We start from the raw sequence: 12,239 nt of genomic DNA on the forward strand, positions 1-12,239 counted from the left end.
CAATGCAATGCATTTCATGTTGAAATATCTAATTTTGCACACTTGTTTTTCTTTATTAAGGACAGAATCCAAACCGTCAACCCAATTTCTAAAGCTCAGATTTGTATGTGCTTAAGGGAGACAGACAGACAGAGAGACAGACCGACAGTGAGGATGCTGTCTGCCGCTGCTGCTCTGGTAACCCCTCACCTACATCATACTTTTGTGCACGGCGCGCGCTCGTGGTCGATGTCTCTGCGCTCTGCACAGCTGCCACTGCGCAGGCATTGGTTCGGCAAACAGACGCACGTAGGGCGCGTATCCGACCGACCAACCCCCTTTTTCCTCCAACCCCCACACACCCACCCCCCCTGACAGACTGGAGAGCCGGCAAGCGGCGGGACAGCCAGCCAAGCAGCAACGACCGGCTTCTGAAGCTCAGTGACGGGACGGACAGGACCGAGGTCTCCACCGAACGAGTAAGAAAAAAAAAATACATTGTGGTTAATGTTCTAAGCGGATATGTTTTGGTGCGTTGCAGCGAAGCAGCGTAGAAAATATTGTTTTCCTACAGCGGCTGAGCTGGGGGAGGGAAGGGGGAGGAGGGAAGGGGGTGTTTCTCCTGCTCTCAATCTGCGTTGCCGGGTGGAGATCAGTGTTGTAGTTGACGGATGATTAAACTCTGACTTATATTCAAGTGAGTATCATAAAGCGCATCATAACCACCGCTATAGAAACAAAACAAGGCTGTATTTGTTTGGGAAAGTGCGAATTGCGTCATTTAAAGCTCTGTCACCGCGTGCGACTCACAGCACATTTGCAATAACCCATGTTATAACGTCATTATTTTTAATGTTGTAGTATTAAAATGCGTGTAAGCTCTTATTATGCGTCCATAAATTGATCGCATCCGCCTCCGCTAAATCAGTAGGAGCTGGTGACGTTATTGTTTGTGTGTTCATTTTAGCAGCACACGCTACATTTGCATCCCTTCTGTCGACCTCCTTCTCCTGTTGCATGATGGGTGGCGAGTGTAATTTCACCGTGCTGTGTTTTTTTTTTTTTTTTTTTTTGCGTTCAAAAGTGCGGTTATTTGCAGCAGCGTTGCCCGTCCGGCTCACAATCCCCCCGGAAAAACTCGTGTCCGCACACGTTGTCAGAAAGGAGGTGTGTGCCTGAAACGCAGAGCTCAGCCAATGAGCGGCGGATCCCCCGCCCAGACTGTGGCGCTTGTTTACTACCGAAGCCCGACGCTGATTGGTGCAAATGTGGAGGGGGAAATCGGGCTTTGTGCTGCGTTCGGGTGCACAGAGAGCGTTACTCGTTGAAAACAGTCAGACGACGGTCTAATGAGAGGTAAACAACGTGCAGTTTATGAACATGAACGACTGTGTACACTATTCACTTTGTGACACGGCTACCTTTATAAAATATTACACAGTATCAGGACTATTTCAGAGTTATTTGACAGTTTATCGTCGTGTTTGGTGTTTTTTAATGTATTTGAATCATTATATTCATATTAATAACAAATCCTGTACAACAAACAGATAATCATGGTCATTTTCATAATCACCAAAATAAACATTATATATTATTATTTGTATTATTATCGGTTAGTGGCAAGTCTGCAAAGTTTTTTGTTTTATATTTAATTCACAAGAATATAAAACTGAAAAAGACAAAACTATTTGGCATCTTTGCCAGGGATTGAATAATTACTGTAACATGAGCTCAAATGTGTCTCCAGTCATTGAGTTTGACAGCTTTAAAGTGACATAATACTCCAAGCATAGTACATTTTTTTAGTAAAAGTTTTGAGCCATTTGACCATTTCATCAGCATTATTCCCACGTGCCTTGAATGCAGCACTACCCCCATTTTACCTCTATGAGCGTCAGGTCACAGTGAACGTCAGATCACGTCTCCGGAACTCCTTATCAGTCGCATACTTTATCAGAATAGACAACACAACTGCAGCACCAGCTCAACGCTCACAAGTCTGTGTTCACTTCAAATGTTTGCAATCATTTTTAAAATCCCCTGCGGTGTTTTTGCTCTGCGCTGTCAGGCAGAGAGATCCAAGACTCACCGCTCACCTTCTCGATCAACATGTTCATTCATCAGAGACGGCCTAACGGTTATCATTTGGTGCCGTGGTTCTTCCTGTTTGGAAATAACCTTTAACCTTCAAGGCTTAATGCTTTTAAGAAGGAAGTTGTTCAAATATAAAGTGGATTTAAACGGGCACTTTTACACATGAATGTCACGTGGTGTGGGCTTCGAAAGAAGTGGACATCTGGGAGGCGGAGAGGTTCGAATGAAAGATGCTATGGAGTTGCATTGTGGGAAATGTAGGATCCAGTGATTTTGAAGCTAGGGGAGCCCGTCAGGATATCTCGACCTCTGCTGGGCATACTTTTTTTTAAATCTGCCTTGAGTACCCGAACGTAATAGAAGTGCAACACTAACTTTAATAAAACATTTAATGCATATTGCATTGCTGTTGAAACATTCGTCAGTGCAGTCAGATATTTTGGACTGGTTCTAATCTCATGTTGTACCTGGTGTCTCGTCTGCAGGGAGGTGTGACATCCAGTTCCCCTCAGTTGTGTGCAGCAGCACCGTGGCAGCTATGGGACCTGAGGACAGAGCCGGAGCAGGGCCGGGCGGGACGGCAGTCAGCCCGGAGGGAACGCAGGCCCGCGCCTCGGTAACGACGCGCGGCGGCGGGCCCGACACGCAGCGGACCCTGGTGAGTGGACGGAGAGAGGGACTCCCAATTCACGTCACTTCCAACCCCTCTATCTATTCATTCGTTTATGTTTTTGGATAAACACATGTAAATATAGCAGTCGCCAGGAGGCAATATGTTGGTTATGACTCATATTTTGATGATGGGAGGAGGAACATCTCAGTAAGCCACAGAAAAAGGAAAGAGCATCCTCAAATGGATGATGATTTCCTCCTCCTGCATTATGCGTAATGCGCCGCCTGGTCAGAAGCTGGCACCCACATCCTTTTCCCACTGTCATATGGGCAGATTGTGCTGTCTGCAGGCAGGACGCCACAGATGGACAGGAAATATTCCCTAAACTGCTTTATTCATGGTCAACAGAGAGACTCATGTAAACCCAATAAGGCTGAAAGAGAGTCTGGGTTACTCACTGTCTGTTTCCATTCATTTACTGCCTGGGTGTGTAGTGTTGGAACAAAAGCTGCTGCCGTATTTTTTTAACTAGGAGCTCTTTATTTTCATTACTTCTAACCAAAGGTGGACACACAGTGGTGTGCGCAGGTGGAGAAAGCGTTCGCGGAGAGCCGGCATCGCAAGAACACGACATCAGTCCAGCTGCCGCAGAGGGAGGCCGAGCGAGGCTGGAGCAACCGGGCTGCTTCCTCGCAAGCCGCGGCACCCACAATGCACCTCAGCAACGGGCCGGCGAGCCGAGAGGCCCCGTACTGGTGAGGGATGCAGGTGATGGTGTGTGATGGGCTGCACCTCGTCACACGCCAGGAGTCTAAAGGAGACTTTTCTTTGTTTGCTGCGTCCAGTTTCCGCAGCCCAGGGTCGGTGGAGATGGACGAGATCATGGCGGCCATGGTTCTGACCAGTCTGTCCTGCAGCCCCGTGGTCCAGGGCCCTCCACAGACAGATCCCGGACCAGGTCTGTCTCACCTCATACCAACACACAGCCTCGCCAGTGTCCAGCTGTTTACGCTTTCTAATAAAGCATCTGTCACTGATGACTTCATTAATGGTAAACATCATCATCATTAGATCATTTATAAGCCATAGCCAAGAAAAATATTGGGTTGCCAGGTTGGTTATCCTCCTCTATTTGACAATAATGCACTAATACATGTTAATAAGTTATTAATAAAGGGATTTCATTATCAAGTCTGTAGTTGTGTGAACCAAATAAGCATTAATAATGTCTTATGATTGATCTCTCACAAAGACATCAGTACAGCTTATAAAGCCTTTATAAAGGGTCCTTATTGTTAGTTAGTATTACCTCGTTTTCAGCCTTGTTAAAGCTGTAGTCAGTACATGTGCTCTGTTAGTAAAGCAAGATTTCAAAAGAAGTGGTAAGTAACAAAAGCAGTATATAACAAAAAGAAAAAAATAGATAACAAAAGAATATTTGTGCAGCTGCTGCATGCGGTAAAACCAACAGTGGACTGAAGCAAATATAAGCTTATATGCAAAATGTCCCTTATTATCAGACCCAGAAAACATTCTTTGAGCAAAATTCATTTTGTTTAGATGTTGATCTCTCTGCTGTTTTAAAACGAGACTTTGTAACTCTAGCTGCATAATGTTACTTGTTGCATTAGTAATATAATGTTGAACGCTAAATTATTGTATACAGAGTCGTAAGTCATTGCTTTTAATGCACCAGTACATTTTGCTTCCATAACATCCAAAATACCTTCTCCTAAATTAGATTGTTATTGTTGTTCATTATTACTTGGAATAAAAAGAAGAATTGTCTTAATATAAGTTATCAACTGGGGAAGTTTAATGGTGATACCTATTAGTTAATCTCGACCCTATTCACCAGTAGTCTCTCCTCTTCAGTAGAAAAGAGTTTTAAAGCCAGTGAACGATGGCATATGTCTAAAGTTTGCTAACATTAGCCGCCATAAGCTGCTGGTCATAACAGACCAAGAAACCACGAAAGCCCCTGAGTGGATTGAATCGAGCAAGGTGTGTTTTATCACTTATGAATATTGAAATATGAAAACTTAGTCTCACTAAGAGGAATTGCTTGTGAAAATCCCTGCTGTGCTTCCGATAGATAGAAGCTGAATAAAGAAACATGCAGGACGGATGTAGTAGCTACTACCGGGTCTACTTTCCCTTTAAAACTTTGATTAAAGTAAAAAATTAGATTTCTTGCAATTAAAGATTTTTTGGCAAGGTGAAAAACAAAATAGCAGTAAACATGGAACAGAGCATTTAAAGAGACGATGGGACAACACACAGTGTGAGACACCTGCTGTCTCCTGTCCCTAATGCACAGTTTCTATTTCACACAATATCTGATTCCTAAACCATAGAGCATGTGTTCACAGTCACCTGTTTAGCTGAGGATCAGGCAGGACAACGATGGTGGCGTGTTTAGATGTATTCACCTCTTTATAGTGTTGAGAGGTCACTCGGTAAAAAGAGTTTCTGAGAACGGACTTCCTGCTTTTCCAGCTGGCTCGTCTTCCTCAGCTGACATGGAGTGTGGCGGCGGCGAGCTCTCCGACAGCGGCAGCAGCGGCTACTGGAGCTGGGACCACGGCAACGTGAGTCCCGCCCCCTCGCCGTCCGTCACGGAGATGGACAGCAGCCCCGACGAAGGCCTGCAAATGGAGCTGGAGCAGGGAGAGGAGCTCAATGCCAAGAAGCCAAAGGTGCGCAGCTGCATACGTTGGTCACAGCTGAAGGTTCAGCGCCGTGTGGTGGAGACCTCAGGCGCCCTTAGAACCAGCAAAGGCAGCATGTGACTGAAGACTTTGAGTCTTTCTGTGCATTTCTCCTGATTTCCTGTCCGTGTACTTCACCTGTGTTCTCTCTCTCTCTCAGAGCTCTTTCAGAGGTGTGTACAGGTGTCTGTGGCCCAGCTGTGGCAAGGTGCTCACGTCTTCAGTTGGAATGAAAAGACACATCCGTGTGCTGCATCTGGGGTGAGTTGGATTTACGCGTACAGTCAGTTGCATCCCCAATTAGAGATGGATGCTGGGAATGCTTCCATGCTGGTGCTGCTGCAGTGCCTGACTTCAGGTTCAGACACCAAAATGATACTTTTTTGATAATTTAGGGACTGTAAGAAAATGACAGTGTATTTTTTTGTGGAGGGGGCTGAACCTTATGTCTCACTGACAAAAAAGAAAAGAATTCTAGTCGCTACAGCTGCGGCGAGCCGTCTCCGAAGGTGGCTCCCGCTCTCGTCCCAGCGGCAGAGAGAGGCGGAGGGTCCGCGGGTGTAATTCTTGTCTCATTAGGGGTCTAACAGTAAATTCATCAAATTCAGTTCCCCCATCCTATATCGCTATTTTCCAAGTTTTGTTGCAGCTGTGACGTTTGCCGATGTTGCGTCGGGGTTTTCGTCATACGGGCCCATCCCCCGAATATCTTCAAATAATGAAAAAAAATGGACACAAAAGTGTGTGTCCTGTTTATTCCAGCCGCTTTCTATCTTTTAACTAAAAATTATTAAATAACTACTGAACTACTACAATGTTTTGGCTCCACCTCAACACCATGAACCATGCCATGGCACATAGGGAAGAGGATTTTTCAATGCAACAATTCTTTAATGAATGAAAGTAGATTTACTCATCGATTTAAAAATGAGTCTACAAGATTACAAGCTAAGTACTTGACAGTTTTACAAACACATTTCAGTCTGTACCAAAAAAAGAGGTTTGAGTTCCATCACTATTACCAAAATGTAATGTTTTAATCCCGTTTAAACTGCAATATTGTTGTCTTTAGTTGAAAGAATACAATATAATAATAATAATAGTAATTCAGGTGTATCTATTGCTATAGAGGTAGTAATATGACATCCTAGGGTTTCAGCCACTCCTCCATTGTAGTCTGAGGTTTAGTGTAAACCAGACAGTTCAGCCGTTTAGAACATTTCTGAGCTGCAAAACAACATTAAAAAAACAAGAGGGAATCAAATTTTCAGGTTGTGGGAGTGCTCTGACTTAGTTACAGGAAGTGTTGAAACATTTTGAGATTTTTTTTTCTATCTGGGCCACAGCGAGTGCTGCATTCAGTAAAGGTCCAAGTTAACAACTCTCACTTTTGATCTGGTCCGTCCCTCCGCCTGCCTCACACAGCAGTGGGTCAGATCAGTCCCAGAGAGAGGAGGACTTCTACTACACCAAGATCTCCTGTGAGACTGTGGACGCCAGCTCTACTCCAGCTCCAGCTCTAGCTCCAAGTCCGGCTCCAGCTCCAGTTCCAGGTCCGGCTCCTTCCCAGCAAGCTCTGGGCCAGTCCTCGTCCTCCCATCTCAGCTGGGCCTCCTGCAGTTCCCCTCCTCCCTCTGGGCTCCAGATCCCTCCAGCTCACAGACCCAGGTCCAACTCCAGCTCCGGGGCCGGCCCGAGCAGGCCCAGTCCGCTCAGCCAGTCGGCCCCCAGCAGCTTCTGGCAGATCCACTCAGAGCATCTCTATCAGGTGGGTGCAGCCGCGTTGCTCTGTGGTCTCCGAGGAGTTTTGGCCTGCTGACTGTGATGGCTGTAAAGTACTGGCAGGAACAGTGGGTGCACAAGGGAAATGAAAAAGTTCTTCTGAGCCAATAAGTCCTCTGACTGATCGGGATCATTTGGAAATTACACTATTTCTACAAAAAATGTGAATACTAAGAGTGTTTTTGACATTTCAATAACGAGAGAGGTAACAAGTTATCGTAGCTTAGCATAAAGACTAGAAAAGAGTGAAAAGCTTACCAGGCTCTGTCTAGAGGTGACAAAAGCCATCTACCAGCTCTAAACCCTAAAATAGTCCCCGATTAATAACCCACTTCACACCACAACATGTGATTCTTTTTCACCTCTGTTTTTGTGCAAATATAACATATGAATCCGTAGCTGGATGCAGTTTCAGGAAATTGTTACAACAGTTATATTTTCCTTTCTTTTAAATGGATCATTATGTGGATTATTTTCAGAAAATAATAAGATATAGTCACATCTAGCTAATAACAGATGACATAGGTTCCTCCCAGACCACAGCTGGTAAATATGGTTTTAAATATTACTTTTCCTTTTCATATGACTGAGCAGATGATTGATCAGTGCAGTGTCGGAGCTTAACCAGCCGAAAATAATGTAATTAGTCCCGATTTGAATGGGGATTTTTCAAGGCTTTGTTAATGTTAAAAGCTGTTTGCAGGCTGAAATTTATTCCAATGAGACACTCAACCCATCGAATATGAGAGATTTCTTTTCGGTCTATTTGAGTTTTGGCACAAAGTACCCGTTTTAGCATTGGCATTTAAGATCCCTAACTTTAATAAATAATTGTTTACTTCCCAGAGTTCTTCTCTGCAAGCGAGCAATGTTTTGTGGGCGGCGATCGTTCTGAGAGCGACTAAAAGGAGACAGCCCAGCTCTTGTTAGCATGAATTATTCAATGTCAGACATGGATGCAGCGTGCGAATACCGGGATTTGTATTCTGTCGCCCAAATTCAGTCGTCTTTTCCATGAAATCAGGCTGCAAATGAAAATGGAGTGTACGGATTTTCTCCTGCTAAATATAAATATCTCAAAGGACATTCTCTTAATTTTACAGGAGTCTCTGTGCCGTGTTTTTTTTTATGTTGCCTGGTTGTCGTGGGGGTTGTCTCCCCATGTAGATACCCACTCTAACGAGCCAATGAGCTACTACTTTGTTTATGCATCACAAAGCAGCACATTTCACTGGTGACCCGCATTTACCCTGTACCGCCGAGTCTGTAAATAGATGCTTTGTGACAGTGAGAGAGTAAGCTGTCTCCCCCAAGGAGACTAGACTCTCTCCAGCCTGTAAATGGCAGAAAAACACGACATGGAATCTCCCAGTGTGGTTGTGTACGGCCGGTTAGGACCAGATGTAGACATGTGCCCACTTTGGATTGACTCAACCTGCAAACTTTTTGAAAAATGTGCATGTTCTTATGTGGTACAGATGTAAAACTCTGTCCATTCTTTGGACCACATTTCTTCAGGGATGCAGGAATCTGGAGGGGAGGTCCTGCCCAGGGTGGGTTGAATTGTGGGTCAGTGCTGCTAATGGAGCAGCACTTGTGTTTGCGTGGGTGTCATGGCTGCTGGAGGATTGTGGTTTGGCAAATGGTTCTGGGTAGAACCTCAGCCCATCAGGAAGAAGCTTTCGGCACCCTTATTTCTAAGGTGAATCATGTGTTGCCTCCTCTCTTCTACTCCATCCAGGCCTGTAGCCCTATCCAGGTATCTGGGACCCCCAGAAGCCCTGGCTGCCAGGGTTGGACCCCCTCCACCTCCGTCACTGGCCACAGTAACACTCCGGTGGGTCTTCTGTCCTGTTATGTCTTCATATGTGTCTGTTTGTTTACCTGCCCGACAGCCTGACTTGACTAATCTAGAGAACACAGCCACGAATGCTTGTGTAGCAACCATGCCGGCCACAGGGAAATGAAATGACCACATTTGATGCCTCTTTCGTGACTTATTCTTCATTCTGCTTTTGTACTTTCTCTGTGGTTGTGTGTCTCTTTAGGTGGTCAAACCTCGCTGTCGGTCTGTCAGTGTCGGGGAACAGTGGCTCCAACAGAACAGGCTGCAGCCAATAAGTGTGTCTCCCTCCCGCACTCACTGCTCCTTCAGGTGAGGCTTTGTTCCTGCTCGAGGTCTTGACTTTCAACTCTTTTATTTTTTTACCTGCTTTTAGAATTCAAACACCACAAAGAGTCTACAGCCATGCGTGTGTCTCTGTGCCATACGTTGTTAGGCAGAGCACTGATTTGAGCTACATGCTAACATTCTGATGTTTAGCAGGTAATGTTTCTGTCACACTGCGTTATCTTTTCAGCCCCAAGAGTGTTCTGCCTGGTCCCGCCCTACGGTGCTGTGATTGGCTTGCAATGGCTAGTAATACTGTGCTGTGATTGGTAGATTATCTGGCGATAGCAACGTGCTGTGACGAGAGTCTTTGATGTGGAGGAAGTTGTATGATCTCCCTTATTTAGCGGCAGGCTTGTTAGCTAGCTAAACTTACTAACTCCCCCATGCTTTCATGCTACACTGGTTACAGGAAATGATCCGAACAAAGTTGTCACTCATCTGGTGATAGCAAAGTGCTTTCCTACGCTGTGACGAGAGTATGTGGATGAAGCGTTAAGTTGTTTCATATTTAATCATTTAGCGGCTGGCTAGTTAGCTAGCTAGCTTGCTAATCCCACTTTCATGCCACACTGGTGAGAGAAATTGAGCACAAGTGGGAGAGGTTTGCCCAGCCATGAATCTCCTTAGGTTTAGACAAGAAAGCTACTTGGTTCGGTTTAGGAAAAGATCACGGGTCAGGTTATGAATACATGAATAGAAAAAGAGGAGAAGTTACTCTTGAAAGCCAACTCGTTAAACTTCCAGAAAACAAGAGCAACATAAATGTATTTGTTGTCCAATTCAAGTCTATGCATTAAAATGATTATTTTCATTCTTGATTTATCTACAAGTACTTTTTTTCAATCAATCAATCAATCAGTTGGTCTATAAAATGAAATGAAATAATGGAAGATGTCCTTCACAGTTTCCGAAATACCAAGATGACGTCATCAAATGTGTTGATTTGTCTGACTAACACTCAAAAATCTGAAGATAGGGAAGAACTAGGGAATATTTAACATATTTTTAAAAATCCCTGAAAAATCCTCAAACTAAATTATAACAATAATCAATGTGTTCTTTTTTCTGAGGATTGGCTAATTGATTTATCACCAGATTCCTTCAGCTATAGTAACGAGACCTGATCAGTGGTGAGGCGACGCTGTTGTTAATGTCCAGTTTTCATATATTATTTTACAGTTCAGATGTAGAAGCCCGGTATCAAGAAGGTTCCATATATTTTGAACATGGAGTGTAAATAATCTATATTGATCTGGGTCCTCACATCCTTCTGCTGCTTTCTGTTATGATTCCAGCATCTGTCCACTATCTCTCACCTCCTGGTTGTCATTTTATCGCCCACTGTCTGGAGAAATCACATTTCCATGACATGGCCAGGAAAGATCAAATTGATTCAATCTTCTCTTCATTATTATTAATTTGTTATTTCCCCTGAGTCTCATGTTTTTATAGAGATTGCTCACATCAAGTGTGCGTCTCAGCGCCCTCTCCTTTCCTTTGCCCTCTCTCATCACTTCTCATCCACATGATTTGTGTCTCTGCATCTGCAGGAAGGGTCGCGGGGAGGCCAAAAAGTGCCGCAAGGTGTACGGAGTGGAGCGCAAGGATCAGTGGTGCACTGCCTGTCGCTGGAAAAAGGCCTGCCAGCGCTTCCTCGACTAAAGACTGCTGCGTGACGGGGAGAGAGAGCGAGAGAGAGCGAGCGAGCATGGGAAAGAAAGACGTGGATGGATGGATGAGTGGTTAAAAAAAAAGACTTTTATCAAAAAGAGGCTATCAATCAGGGCCTGAGAGCCATCAAGAAAAACAGCACTTGTGGTTTGTTTTCTTTCAGGCTACATCCACACTAATATGTTTTCATTTTGCAATGCATAACTTCTGCTAGGTTTTACGCCTGGTTACCTTTACATCCACGCTACTCCGACGCTATCAAATTGCTAAAATGGAGCATTTTGAAAGCGCAGACATGTTCGCTTTCTGATTGGCTCTTATCAGTCACAATGTGTCCGTTCCTGATTGGTCAGTTCCCTATAACAGTGCAAATCTCTCTCTGTCGGTTTATTTCTGTCTGTGGATTGCTGCCGTAAGTAAACTCGGCCGGAGGTGCGCGGCGATATCGATCACGTGAATGTGACAAATGGTTCACTGATAAAAGCACTATTTACATGTCACGGGATTATACAAAGGACAATTCTTTTAAATGCTTTAGAATCAGGGGGTCTTAGAAATCTTCATTTGAGTCAATATTTTGCAGCCAAATCAAATAGTTTACAGGATATTCAACGTACGTTTCTTTGTAATGCTTTTAATACTTGTCTTCTTTCTTTACAGGGTTTGTACGAAGGCAGTAAAGTAGTCCCTGAATATGAGATATGAGTTTACAGATAATTACAATCCCTCCTCTGCATCGTGGAGGTTGATTTATGGCTGTATGCTGGTTACACCTTCAGTCTATTGGCGAATCTCTGCGTTACACTCGTGGTCTTTTTGATTCTTCACAGTTTGTACACCCTCTGGCCTTTCGGAAAATAATGCACTGCATAGAGTATAAACAGCTCCGTACATACTCCGTATAACCATATAAACAAAACTTTAGTAACCGTGTTGAGTTCTGTCCATTGACACCCCCCCCCCCCGATTTAGCCGTTTTCATTTCACAGCACAAACACTTCTGCTTAGCTGTAATCATGTGATCATTTTTGACTTTTATGCAGCGAGAGGTACCGGATCCGCGCAAATAAGGTATCGACACACGGGCGGTGGAAAAAGGGAGAGGTCCCGGATCCTGGTGCGACGAGATCCGGCACAAATTAAACTGTGCACGTGACCCGTTTCCAGAAGAAAAGGAACGGCGTGTGCTTGGCAACAACTCGCCCTATCTATG

General features: G+C 44.4%; 1 protein-coding gene across 6 annotated transcripts; it reads left to right on the forward strand.

The window, feature by feature from the left end:
* Positions 1-308: 308 nt before the first annotated feature.
* Positions 309-11,563, forward strand: znf395b (zinc finger protein 395b). 6 transcript variants are annotated; one of them, XM_031877318.1, is made up of 10 exons: positions 309-458; positions 2,562-2,734; positions 3,266-3,444; positions 3,535-3,740; positions 5,189-5,388; positions 5,561-5,661; positions 6,826-7,168; positions 8,924-9,019; positions 9,231-9,337; positions 10,906-11,563. In XM_031877318.1, exons 2-10 carry the CDS (start codon positions 2,615-2,617, stop codon positions 11,015-11,017), a joined length of 1,464 nt encoding a protein of 487 aa, XP_031733178.1. In that variant the 5' UTR covers positions 309-458; positions 2,562-2,614; the 3' UTR covers positions 11,018-11,563. The 6 variants fall into 6 exon arrangements, with proteins under 6 accessions (XP_031733178.1, XP_031733177.1, XP_031733180.1 ...); XM_031877317.1 differs by having other exon boundaries at positions 310-458; positions 3,254-3,444; positions 6,829-7,168; XM_031877320.1 differs by having other exon boundaries at positions 310-458; positions 3,254-3,444; positions 7,040-7,168; positions 10,906-10,984.
* The last annotated feature ends 676 nt before the right edge of the window (positions 11,564-12,239 follow it).

This window comes from Anarrhichthys ocellatus, unplaced genomic scaffold (genome assembly GCF_004355925.1).
Source record: "Anarrhichthys ocellatus isolate YVR2014 unplaced genomic scaffold, GSC_Weel_1.0 scaffold133, whole genome shotgun sequence".
Taxonomy (NCBI): domain Eukaryota; kingdom Metazoa; phylum Chordata; class Actinopteri; order Perciformes; family Anarhichadidae; genus Anarrhichthys; species Anarrhichthys ocellatus.

What these genes read in the sequence shown, in the direction of transcription:
- znf395b (XM_031877315.1), top strand. Translation starts at nt 2,615, where the DNA reads ATGGGACCTGAGGACAGAGCCGGAGCAGGGCCGGGCGGGACGGCAGTC. An exon ending in ACTCAGAGCATCTCTATCAG is followed by an intron (nt 7,169 to 8,923) that starts GTGGGTGCAGCC and finishes TACTCCATCCAG; the next exon opens with GCCTGTAGCCCTATCCAGGT. An exon ending in CGCACTCACTGCTCCTTCAG is followed by an intron (nt 9,338 to 10,905) that starts GTGAGGCTTTGT and finishes CTGCATCTGCAG; the next exon opens with GAAGGGTCGCGGGGAGGCCA.